The sequence below is a fragment of the Aulonocara stuartgranti genome (assembly GCF_965226115.1).
Source record: "Aulonocara stuartgranti genome assembly, chromosome: 17".
Lineage (NCBI taxonomy): Eukaryota > Metazoa > Chordata > Actinopteri > Cichliformes > Cichlidae > Aulonocara > Aulonocara stuartgranti.
The window spans coordinates 27,073,105-27,085,000 of NC_138953.1; the positions used below are offsets into that span (position 1 = coordinate 27,073,105).

The following is an 11,896-nucleotide window of genomic DNA, read 5'->3' on the forward strand; positions in this document are numbered from 1 at the left end:
GTATATAAACACGACTTTAAATCTTTATCAACAGCTACTTTAGAGGAAATTCTTCAATAAACTGCAACCAAAGGCTCAACTCAGAGGACAAAACCCAACCTGTTATAAATAGTGTGACAGCAAACTTTCTCTTGTGTAAAGTTACAAATAGGAGTAATTATCCACAGGAGCTTTTATACATAATGAAGTTATAATTCGTCCTGTAGAAATTGTACATTTAAGCTATATAGTTCCCTCTGTGATAACTCTGCTATGAATGCCTCTTATTAACTTTTATGCTTTTACAACCCACTATGAGCAAACACTCAGCAACAGTGGGAAGGAAAAACTCCCTTCTTGAAGGAAAAAACCTCTGGTAGAACCAGGAAATCTGTCTAAACTAGTTGGGGGTTAGAGCAACAGATGCAAGTCTTCAGATCATTTGCAGTGTGACTGTCTTTGTGCACACTTTAACCTGATTCAGTTTTCTTATTTGTCAAAATGCACCATGGGTAAAAAAAACAAAACAAAATAGTAATGAAGGAGAATCTTCAGCAAAGATGAATTAAACAAGTTTTATTTTGATCAAATTTTACTTTAAGTAAAACACATCTTTATTTGATGACTTTAATGTCATCAAATAAAGACAGTTTTGATGGAGCTCCTGACCCAGCCCAAGCTCTCTATGAAGACGAGGAAAAACTCCCCAGGGGGCCAGATCGATGGGAAGAAACCTCGGGAAAGCCCATTCAAAGAGAGATCCCCTTTCCTGGGATGGCTGGGGGGGTTACAGGAACTCCAAAAAAGCTAAATTTTTATTTATTTATTTTTTAAGATTGACCCACTCTATCTATTCCTGTCCAACAGAAAAAAGAAAGGAAGTTACTACAATGTATCACACTTACATGATAAGGTGTGAATTGTGTGTTTGTGTGTGTTATCTTAGCCAGGGGTGAAGCTGGAGCTCCTCCAGTGTTGGGCGCTTCTCCGGGGCTAAAGCTAAACATGCGTCCAAGAAATTCCGGCATTCTTGAAAGAAAGAAAAGATCAAAAAGATGAAGATGATAGTTCTAGTGATCCAAGGCATCAGTGAATCTGGAAGTGTGAAGTTTTCTTACCTGTGGACAGACGCTTTTTGATGCTCAGTTGCTTTGTGAGGAACCTCGCGGTACTAAAGTATCGTGCATGAAGCGCTTCATACAACACCACTCCCATTTGCCACACCGTGGTGGGTCCACACCTGTAGCAGCTCCTAATGTACCACTCGGGAGGGATGTGAAGAGGAGTGCCTAACAAACAGACACAATTGCAATTTCTTCTAAAACAAAAGACACAAATTGTTACATCTGTGAAAAGCAGGAGCAGAATATGTTACCATAGAAGATGCGATACAGAGATCGCTGTTTAACAAAGCAGCTCAGTCCAAAGTCAATGATGCGAACTCGAGGCACATCTGAGCCGGTCTCAATCAGAATGTTTTGTCCCTTGATGTCCCGATGAAAGATGTGTTTCTCCTCAAGTTCCTTTACAGCATCAACTAGTTGCTTCAGAATGACCTGGAAAAGATGAAAAACACAATAATGAGTTAATGCTTTTCTGCCTTGATTGAATGCTGTACAGTCTAAGGCTCTCCCAGTCAACCTACCTTGGCCTTGTCCTCTGGTAAAGCTCTTCCATTTTCTGCTTTGTATTTTTGCAGGTCCACAGCAGGGACAGGTCTCTCCAGCACCAGGATCAGCTCTTTGCCAAAGTCGAACCACTCCAGCAAGGACACAGGTGCTGATATTCCCACTGACCCTTCTGCTTCACCTGCAAGTTTAAGCATAATGGCCACTTCCACCGAGAGCATCTTCCCATTTTCATCCTGAAATATTACAACAAAGTGGATGATGAGGAACGCCGCATTCAATCCAGTAATGTGAAACTAATTCAAGTGTTGGACGCTTACCGCCACTTTGCAGTAGACTTTATTTTTGGGAATGTGTTTGATGGCAACCTAGAAGACACAGAGCATTGGTGAGCATTTCCTCAGTATGACATAATGAAAGGTGGAAACACAGCAGACGTCTCAGTTTACGATATTATCCATTATCTGCGTTACTGCCTGTCTTACTACCATCATCTGAACACTTACTGGAAAACGATCTTCTATCCGGTAGCCAGAAAACACTGCTCCGCAGCCTCCTTCTCCGAGCTGGTGCTCCTCCACATATCTGGCTTGGAATTCACCTGAACAGACAAAACAGCAAATCTTGTTTTATTACAGCTGTGACACAAATTACTCTCCTCTGTAGCCTAAATGTTCCTTCTGCCCTTCCCCTGAATATAAAACCCAAGCTGCTTGCTACTTACGTTTTTGGTCTGCGACAGATTTTTTGTCCTGGTCCACATTCCTTTTTTTTTTCTTGGGTGACTCTCTGTTGTCTCCCGTGGCCTTTCTTTTGCCATTTTTTGTGCACTCCTGTTTGTTGTTCAAGTCTGGAGATGTGGAAAACACCAAAAGCACATCAGCTCACTGGATGATAGACACAAACACTAAACACCAATATCTTAAACCTAGCAACCACACTTAATCTACCCCCTTATTCAACTAATTAGCCTACCTTTACCAGAGTCCAACGAGGAGGATGCTTGCTCCTTGTCACCGCTCGTATGGTCGAGAAGTTTAGCCTTCTTTGCTTTCTTTGTTGTGCCCTCTTCATCTTGCACAACCTTGCGCTTCACTCCTTTGACCACATCTGAGCTGGTGGAAGGACCAGCCTGCTCAGCGACCCTCCTCCTTTTTATTGGGGTCTTCTTTTCAGGACTGGCCTTTCTTTTAGCAGTCCTGCTCTTACAATCTATAAACGACGACAACAACACAGTGGTGAAAAAGAGTCCCCGACATCAGGACTGGAAGCAGTTTGATGGCAAAGAATTTGAAATTGCTTTTGTTTAAATGATCACAAGTTTATTCTTGGGATTAAAAAAACTGACCAGTGCGAATTGATACTAGGTTTACTAAGTCTTAGATCTTGATGACACTTGTTGGTCTGTTTTTACTGTTGAGTCCAAGAATAAACTTATTACATTATTTTACCAAAAGACCGGTAACCTTCCTTTGATTAGACATCTTGTATTAAAGCTATTTTCAATCAAACATATGATTCAATTGCTTCAAAAATGATTCACACAGTGTCAACATTTCTAGGATTTGGATTTTACCAGGTTCTTATTTTATTATTTTACTTACCTTGATCTCCTGAATCTTTCTTATCGGCCGGAGTGGTAATTTTTCTTGTTTCCTTTTTCATTGTAATTTCGGAGAACTTTTAAAATCGAAAATGTAAACCGTAATGAGTTAATATTGAGTTAATACTTCTTCAAATGTGCACCTTTCAAATGCTTGACTTTTCTAACTGAATTCTGTAAGTGAGCTTTATAAGTAAACTCTGGAAACTACGGCAACACAACATAGAATCTTGCCTTTCAGTGACTTCACTGACTGCCAGTAGTTCAAAGTAGTTTACAGAAAAACACTGGCAGACAAAGCCATAATATTTCATATAATTCAATCATTTCATATCAATTAAACAGTTTCTTTCATTATCTTTCATCATTTGTATAAAGACCTCATCTATGGATGACAGTATGAAGATTTGTGGTTGACCACACACTAATAAACACAGTGTCAGCTACATTGTCATCTGATTTAAAGTATTTATTATGTACATTTAACTGTCATGGTACTGAGTCTGTGACCCAGTGTTTTGTGTTTGTTCATTTATATTCATTGATTATTCTTATGTATGTTTTTGGTTCTCTTTATTGTTTTCTTCTTGTGTTATATTCTTAGGCTTTAGGTTTCTGTTACTTTGCCTTGCCCCTGTGTCCCACGTGTCATATCTATTCATTCTTGTTTCCATGTTCCCCAATTTCTCCCCAGTCAGTCATGTCTCTGTGTCAACTCTGTGTCTTTGTAAAAGTCTCTTGTTTGCTGTTTTACTTTGATAGTCATGTGTGCTATGTTAGTGTTTTCATGTCTGTGAAGGTTCTCAGTCATCTAGGTCATCGTAGTCTAAGGAGTTTGGAAAGAAAGCGTCAGAACTTAAACTTTGCTTGAATGTCTTCAAGCAACTTAAAGAAGTCCAGACGTTTTCTTTCTAAGCTCCTTAGACTAGTGTTTTCAGTTTTCCTTCCCCATGGTCTTGCTGTTTGTGATTTCTCGCAGCTGTGCTCTCATCCTGTGTCTTATTCCCTCATTTATCCCTCTGTGTATTTAAGCCCATTGTTTTCCTCTGTTTGCTGTTGGGTTGTCTGTGTATCATCCATGACAATTAAATTAAATAGCAAATGCAACTACAATTTCAATGAGATTCATTCCTTGCATTCTACTGCAGTGGCTGAAAGTAGACACCAAGCATTATCACTGTAACTAATATAAATATTGGACTTGGAGGGTATTCATCTGATAGACTGATGCAAACATTACTGTGAGGAAAATTTTGAATCTCCCAATTTTCTTTTTTTCTGAAAGAAAGAAAGTTGGTTACTGTATCACATTTGTATGGCAAGATGTGAATTCAGTATGCGTGTGTGTTTGTGTCAGAGAGGAGTTTATCTGAGCCAGGGGTAAAGCAGGAGGTCCTCCAGCATTGGGCACTTCTCCAGGACTTTGTTAAAACTTGTTTTCAAGACGTCTGAAATGAAAGAAGGACAAGAGATATCGAGATGATAATTCCAGTGAGCCAAGCGATCACACTGATTTTCTGCAAAATTTTCTTTTTGAGAGGCATTCGGCTGGGCAGGGGGTATAACACATCTGCAATGCAGCAACATCTGCTCTCTGGGCCTGTGTGAGAGTGTTATCTCAATGGCGGGAATGAGGATGTTGGAATTTGGCATCTCAGGCACCAACTCATCTCTTTCCTTAACCGGGCTCACCAGAGATTGGTTTCAGCCTCTCTCCATGCTTTAAGGAGGTTGAGTTGATAAATCTGACTGGCCCCTCCCCTGTCTGACCGTATCTCTTCATAGTCAACACCAATGTTCTCACCGTGTGACCATGAACGGTCCTTACCACTTGGCAAGTAATTTCGAGCTAGAAGAAGGGAGTAAGACAAGAATTTTATGTCCCTGTTAAAATACAATTACATTTTATCAAATATCACTAAGCAGTCCTTACCTTTAAATACAGCCTGGTTTCTTTCTCTTTCTTTCTATACTCTGAGTGAAGTTAGCTCTCATTCTTTCTCCTCCTGTGAAATACAGCAAGTGGAGCTTTAGCTAGCAACACACTGTGACACAGTTAGTGTTTGTTGAGGTGATAGAAATGCTGCATTTCAAATTACCTGACACAACATTTTACTCCCTTTTATGTTCACTCCTTTTTTTTCTGAAGTACCGCAAATTATTGGCTCGTGGGGTTGTTCTGGTGTTGTGCTAAAAATAAATGAATCAAAACTACGGTACACGGTTTGCTCTTTCATCTCTTTTTATGCGACATCCTCTACTGATTAAAACGCGACTGCCTTTCATGTGTCACTGTTTAGGCTCAAATCTCATTGTTTGAAGGCCTGCAGTGACGTGAAATATTAACTTCCCCCAATGGGTTAAACCCAAAGTAACGAGTTTGTTTTGAAAATATACGGAGTGGAAACTACAGATATTTGTTTAAAAACGTAGGGAGTAAAAATTAAGTACAGCAAGGAAGTTTTTTTTTTTACTTTTTTACTTCCTACCTGTGGAGCCAATTAAGCTAAATTTAAGAAGCGCATGTCTGTGTATACTTAAAAGCTCTTATAGTTATTTTCACTTTGTAGTAAATTTTGTATGACATGACATACTTTGACCTGAGGTGGCGCTGCAGCGTGAAAGAGCCTGAACGTCAACCGGAAGAAGACGAGAATAAACTCCGTATAAACAACATGGCGTCTCCCTGTGAGGTGTCATGCCGAGCAGATGTCAGAGTTGAGTTCAAGCAAAGTTGACTCTTTCGGTGATTACAGTTTGTCCGGGCGGGCTGTGCGTCTTATTTCATCCGCAGACACGTCGTTGGATGAGGAACAGCTCATGTTGGCATCAGTGGCAGTCAGGATGGCAGCATCTTCCAGAGGGAAGGTCAGGTCGCTGGTCTCTCTGAGCAGGACGCTGTCCACCAACAAGCCCGGTTCCACGGCTGGAGATTACCCTCCTCCGGCTGAAGCCCCCGCTTCTCCCCCGAACAGCGAGCCAGCCGCGGCGCCTCAGCGGAGACCCAAAAAAGACCCCAGCGGCTGCTCCGTGCTCCTCTTCCCCGGTCAGGGCAGCCAGTTTGTGGGCATGGGCAGAGGACTTTTAAAATACCCCAACGTTAAAGAAATGTTCACCGTAGCCCAGAAGATCCTGGGTTACGACCTGCTGTCTCTGTGTCTGGAGGGCCCCGAGGACGAGCTGCAGAAAACGGTTCACTGTCAGCCGGCGGTGTTTGTCACCTCCCTGGCTGCTGTGGAGAGACTCAACCAAGAAAACCCCAAAGTAAGTGCCAGATAAATGTCTGGAAAAAGGACAATAACTGCAGGTCCTGCCTTCTTAAATGTGGCCAGTTTATCTTTTTTTTTTTCATTTTTAAAAAATACTGCTACAGTAATATTAATTTATATTTAAAATGTGCGCACATTATGTATGAGGGTGTGGATGAATGATGCTTGAGTGCCCAGTAGAAGAGCATCTTTCAAATGCAAAGTTTCTCATTTCAACTTTAATTACTGCCCCTTGATTAAGGCGGTAGAGTAAATAAGGCTTCCAACAGTGGTTATTTCTTATTATCACATCTTGTTTTTATTGTTTTTATCAGTAGATTGTTGTTTCACTCCCACCAAAAACATCACCGTAAATAATCTTCTGATTCTGAATGACCATTTAAAAAAATAAACAAATTGTTCTGAGTTCATTTCAGTTACGGATGTATCAGTGACGTAAATGATATATCGGTCATAATCGGGAGGCTGTTACATTTTTATTTTTTTTATTTTTTTTTTACTTGTTTCCTGCTGTACACAGGCCATTGAGATGTGTGTCGCTGCTGCAGGTTTCAGTGTCGGAGAATTTGCTGCTCTTGTCTTTTCTGGGGCGATGAACTTTGCAGAAGGTAGAAAGATTTCTTTTTTGGGTTTTTTTGTGCACTTGTAAAAGGTGTTTTAATCACAACTTTGGTTAATATTCTGTATTTACTCCTTATGCATCTTCTAGCTTTGTATGCAGTGAAGGTGCGAGCGGAGACTATGCAGAAGGCCTCAGAACTGGTTCCCAGTGGGATGCTGTCAGTCATTGGTAGACCTCAGGCTCAGTATAATTATGCCTGTCTGCAGGCAAAAGAGCACTGCAAGAGTCTGGGGATGGAGAATCCTGTGTGCTCTGTGGCCAACTACCTGTTTCCAGATGGCAGGGTTATTGCAGGGCACCAGCAGGTAATGCATTCATATATTCTTGCTGCTTTAATATACCGTGAATCTATTGTGTTCTCTTTTCTGTCTTTTCTCTCAACCATCAAAAAAGTTGTTAGAGCTGCTCTTGTCATTTCTGCTGTCTTCTTTGACTTCTCAGGCTCTGGATTTCCTCCAGGAAAACTCTCGGCGCCTAAAGTTCATGCGGACCAAAACTCTCCCAGTCAGTGGTGCGTTCCATACTGAGCTGATGGCATCGGCTACTGAACCCCTCAGAGAAGTGCTCCGGCAGGTGGAGGTCAGTCAGCCACTTTATCCAAAAGGGATTAACATATTTTCTGAAACATGCATTCAATTACTCTGTAAAGCTACACCAGTCCTCATTTTTTTAAGATAACCCATCCTATTCAGTCTGACTCGGAAAGTTAAATGGAAAGTATACCCAAGATTTTACATCTGGTCCTTAGCAGGTCTTAAAATTAAGTAAATACAAGCACATATGAGCTGCAAAACAACATATAACACAGTGTCATTTATTTAATTAAAAAATAAGCCTAAATAAGCAACACTGTAAAGAAGATTTGGCATGTTAGGGACTGATAAAGTCAGGGTCCATGTGTTGTTCATCTGACATTGTATTTAAATCATTTTTGAGCCTCCTAACCACAAGTTCCATGTGCGATTTCCTATTCGTCCCCTTCCCGTCCAGGTACGACGTCCTGAGATCAGCGTCTACTCCAACGTAGATGGAAAACGTTACATGAACGAGAGCCACGTGCGCAGGCAGCTTGTTAAGCAGCTGGTGTCACCAGTGAAATGGGAGCAGACCCTGCACGAGATCTACGAGAGGACGCAAGGACAGCATTTCCCACACACCTACGAGGTCGGACCCGGAAGGCAGCTGGGCGCCACGCTTCAGAAGTGCAACAGGAAGGCATACCAAACGTACGCCCATGTGGAAGTCACCGCATATGAAGACTGATAAAGCTCCTGTGGTTGCTTCTTGTCTTTATACAAGTGTGTAATTAAAGATTTTTGTAATTTCTTTTTTTTAATTTACAATGTTGTCACATTTTTGTCATTAAGAAGTTTATTTGGCGTCACATGAAAAAGCAGTTTCAAATCTTGAACAGAAAGTCCAGCTCCCTTCATTGTACACTAAGCAATGCTACATATCATTTGAAAAAATTTTGGCCTCTTAAACCAGTAAGAAACAAATCTGGATACAAAAGACTGCAAGCCAGCAACAGTCCAGTCAACATGTTTTCTGACATGAATCAACATGTCACTGCTACAATAAACTGGCCAACTCCTTAGGCAAGGCTAGATTTCCTTTAAACAATTTACTCCCAACTAATTTTACATTATACTTTTTTCTTCTCTTTTGAGAGAAGAGGTTGTCGTCCTCACTTTCAACTTCAATACCGCTCAATAAAAACAGTTATTTAAAAAAAAGGGAAAAGTCAAAGTAAACAGCAAGAGAAAACAGCAGTAATTCTCACTCGATAGCAAACATATTTTGACAAACATGGCTGAGAAGACCTGCTCGTGGCCCTCTTAAGCTTTCTGCTCCGTCCATAGTGCACTGAAAATGGTCACCATGGCCACCAGTGCCACAGTAACAAGTGCTCCTCTGTTCCACCCAGTGCAGGTTACTGGGTTAAAGTTGGATGCCTGTAAAATGAGACATAATGAGAAAAAGTGGGCTGTTTTGGATAGATGTACCAAATTATATTTAATATAACACGACCACACAACAGTCAACAATGCAACAAAGCAAGACTGCTCAAATCCACCTATTTTGACTATTTTGGCTCTATTATTTTTATTTTTTTATGTTTAAATTGAGTTTCTCCTTGTTTTATGTATAGGTTCTTATCTAAAAATCATATTTATATTGGGGTTCAAATTGAGAAAGTAGTTCACAGATGGGATCCACTTTAAAATCTTTGATTCTTTATTAAACTGTCTGCCAATTAAACGTTTTTGCAGGTTATGCATCTGTTGACTTTGCTTGACACAACCTCCAAAGGAATTAAACCAGGAAGCTTTGCTTGTTTGGCACATGTGTAAACCTCTACACTTTGGAGTCATTGGATAAACCCGCTGCTGTAAATGGAAAGATATCTCTTTTCCTTGGAATACAAAGCCTTAATGCAAACACTAAGAGCAATGAACCTTTATGCATACGTATAATGCAGAGATGCGTTAAAGAGAAGAGTTACCCAAGCTGTCAAGGCCTCAACTCTGAGGATCCCCTGCCCAGGTGCAGTGCTCACTAACCAGGTCTTCATTGCAGCAGACAAACCCCGAAAAGTTCCTAACTGATTGTGAATATCCCTATGAGGAAGCAGTGAGAAGTTAGAACCAATCACACAAATGTAATAGTTTGATAAGTGAAATAAAATAAGAGGGAAAATTATTATTTTTTTTACCTATAGATGGTCCGAGTCAGTGCCTGGGCAGGTCTCAGGAGGTTTAAGGGAGTCGGAAGCTGGTTTGGCATTCTGCTGGCATACTCTCGGTCTAGCTGGTCACCGATTAAAGCCAACTGGCGGCCACAGGCCCGTGCAACCCTGTCACTGATCCTGAGGGAGGAAAAGGCAGGTGTGTTTAGAATCCATCATAAATATGGGGAACTCAATAAAAATCTCTTTTTTATAAAGTTGTTTTTGCCCAAGGCACAAGCCCGAGCTGTGTGTTTGTTTTTGGTATTAATAGTCGAACTGGGGCAAGGGCGGGACTATACAGTACCTCAGGGTGCCAGGGTCCACCTCACTAGGTCCAGCCTGGAGGGCGATGACACGACTTGGGCGTCTTGTTTGTTCCACCATTTTGTTTTCTGAGAACATATATGCAAATTGTTCATATCGTGCAGCAGACTGCTAAGAACATCAACAGGACAGACAATGGCTCCACAGCCTGAAAGTGTCTGTGTGTTATCTTTGCTCAGGCTCCCAACGGTCAATAACAGGCTGTGTAAATACTGGCTCATGTGACCAGGATAGGTGTGGACTGGGTTACTAGGCTGAAAGAAAAAAACAGCTCCAGAGATAACATCATCTCTTGGCTCAAGTCCAACCTTTGTGCTGTACTTTCTTTTTAAACTGCAGCAAAAATGCATTGCAATGCTTTCATGTTTACGACCAACTTACGACAACTCAAGACGTAACACTTTACATTCAATTTGCCTTTTTCACTGAATTTTTTGTTTTTGTCTTAAAGTCCAGCTTAAAACAGGTTTATAATCTCCCAGGTACACCTGTCTTGAGATCAGTTCCTGTTGCACCTGCAATCCTGCCATTTAATGCAAATGCTGAATTTCCATAACTCAAATTAACCAAACTGCCATTTTACTCTCACAGAGAAGGATAGAAAAACACCACCGGGTCAGAAGAATCAGATCACAAGCTTTAAATGCTATAAATCTTGACAAATCAAGAACTGGTTTTCCCTGGATTTAATTGCAACGTCTTTATTTTTACAAACCCTTTTTCTTTTGGCAAAACATCAGCAAACTGAAGCCTTAAACGTGGAAACATAAACACCACCATTAAAACGACAGGCAGCCATCAGGTAGAAGCCATATTGCCACAACAAAGTGCGGAGTCATTGCTCTCAGCAAACAAAGGTCGTTTTGAAGATCACACATATTGAATTAGATAAACAATAAACAGGTATTAAACCATTTAAAGACTTAAATTAGTGTATTGTATCATGTTTGAGCAGTATAATATTAGATATTAGTCGAGTATGAATATCCCAACCCTGAGAAGTAAACAGGTGCACACTCTCGTTCTCTCTCTCTCTCTCACACACACACACACACACACAAAAGGAAATTAAAAACTACCTTTTTATGTTGATTAAGTGGACGCCGCCCTGAGATAAAAGCAAACAAATTAAAAATAAACATTGTAATGTTAAAAATTGCTGGAAAATACTGAATAAAAGCATAATTTCGAAGTGTTTTCTTCCTCTACTTACAGCAGCGCCCTTTAATCTCGACGCTCTCAGGTAACTGCTGCCGCTAATGACAGGACACACCTTTATCTATCACCGCTGGGGCTTCCGCCGACAGTGAACACCAGGGGGCCACCTGTAAGATGCATTCTGGTAATGTTTGCAGGGTTATTATTAATAACCACAGCTTAAAATTACTCTGCGAGGTGCGCGGTTGGGCTGGGGTAGGCTCCAGGCTGGGTTATTTACAGGTCCAAGAGGGTTTCTGAAGTCCGGAATGGAAACCAAGCTCACAGAGGAGCAACTTCTAGGAAAGAGGACAAGGTGACGTTAGCGAGGTAGGACAGGTGAAGTTCAAGCAGACAAACACGAAGCCTAAACTGCATGACTGCACCAAGCCTGTCGTCCAGGCATCTGGAAATCCACATTCCAGCCATAATCCATTTTCTTTCGTTTTAAAACAAATTAAATTATTTTAATTAGTTATAAATTAATTTAATGCTATTGTTACACTAATTCTATCTACATTTGTGATGTTATTAGTCATACAG

The 11,896-nt window shown here is 40.8% G+C and overlaps 3 protein-coding genes across 3 annotated transcripts; 1 reads left to right on the plus strand and 2 right to left on the minus strand.

The window, feature by feature from the left end:
* Positions 1-540: 540 nt before the first annotated feature.
* LOC309692478 (serine/threonine-protein kinase pim-1-like) lies at positions 541-5,792 on the minus strand. The gene is made up of 11 exons (XM_082511028.1): positions 5,310-5,792; positions 5,144-5,216; positions 3,212-4,658; positions 2,583-2,819; positions 2,332-2,457; positions 2,114-2,208; positions 1,928-1,975; positions 1,625-1,843; positions 1,355-1,535; positions 1,098-1,268; positions 541-1,008 (listed from the first exon to the last, which is right to left on the minus strand). The coding sequence occupies exons 3-11, from the start codon at positions 3,270-3,272 to the stop codon at positions 917-919; spliced, it is 1,230 nt and encodes a 409-aa protein (XP_082367154.1). The 5' UTR covers positions 3,273-4,658; positions 5,144-5,216; positions 5,310-5,792; the 3' UTR covers positions 541-916.
* Positions 5,793-5,815: 23 nt separating this feature from the next.
* On the plus strand, positions 5,816-8,431 carry mcat (malonyl CoA:ACP acyltransferase (mitochondrial)). The gene is made up of 5 exons (XM_082511027.1): positions 5,816-6,474; positions 7,000-7,087; positions 7,189-7,406; positions 7,543-7,680; positions 8,092-8,431. The coding sequence occupies exons 1-5, from the start codon at positions 5,920-5,922 to the stop codon at positions 8,362-8,364; spliced, it is 1,272 nt and encodes a 423-aa protein (XP_082367153.1). The 5' UTR covers positions 5,816-5,919; the 3' UTR covers positions 8,365-8,431.
* Positions 8,432-8,454: 23 nt separating this feature from the next.
* bik (BCL2 interacting killer) lies at positions 8,455-11,427 on the minus strand. Its single transcript, XM_082511029.1, has 6 exons — positions 11,370-11,427; positions 11,236-11,264; positions 10,137-10,224; positions 9,818-9,970; positions 9,608-9,722; positions 8,455-9,056 (listed from the first exon to the last, which is right to left on the minus strand). Exons 3-6 carry the CDS (start codon positions 10,214-10,216, stop codon positions 8,940-8,942), a joined length of 465 nt encoding a protein of 154 aa, XP_082367155.1. The 5' UTR covers positions 10,217-10,224; positions 11,236-11,264; positions 11,370-11,427; the 3' UTR covers positions 8,455-8,939.
* Between the last annotated feature and the right edge of the window lie 469 nt (positions 11,428-11,896).

Excerpts from the sequence above, each read along its gene's own strand:
- LOC309692478 (XM_082511028.1), bottom strand. The coding sequence starts at position 3,272 with ATGAAAAAGGAAACAAGAAAAATTACCACTCCGGCCGATAAGAAAGAT. Across the intron at positions 1,844-1,927 it reads AAGTCTACTGCAAAGTGGCG|GATGAAAATGGGAAGATGCT; the intron begins GTAAGCGTCCAA and ends GTAATATTTCAG. Across the intron at positions 1,009-1,097 it reads CAAAAAGCGTCTGTCCACAG|AATGCCGGAATTTCTTGGAC; the intron begins GTAAGAAAACTT and ends CTTTCTTTCAAG.
- mcat (XM_082511027.1), top strand. The coding sequence starts at position 5,920 with ATGTCAGAGTTGAGTTCAAGCAAAGTTGACTCTTTCGGTGATTACAGT. Across the intron at positions 7,088-7,188 it reads GGCGATGAACTTTGCAGAAG|CTTTGTATGCAGTGAAGGTG; the intron begins GTAGAAAGATTT and ends TGCATCTTCTAG. Across the intron at positions 7,407-7,542 it reads TTATTGCAGGGCACCAGCAG|GCTCTGGATTTCCTCCAGGA; the intron begins GTAATGCATTCA and ends TTGACTTCTCAG.
- bik (XM_082511029.1), bottom strand. The coding sequence starts at position 10,216 with ATGGTGGAACAAACAAGACGCCCAAGTCGTGTCATCGCCCTCCAGGCT. Across the intron at positions 9,723-9,817 it reads CTGACTCGGACCATCTATAG|GGATATTCACAATCAGTTAG; the intron begins GTAAAAAAAATA and ends GCTTCCTCATAG. Across the intron at positions 9,057-9,607 it reads TTGAGGCCTTGACAGCTTGG|GCATCCAACTTTAACCCAGT; the intron begins GTAACTCTTCTC and ends CTCATTTTACAG.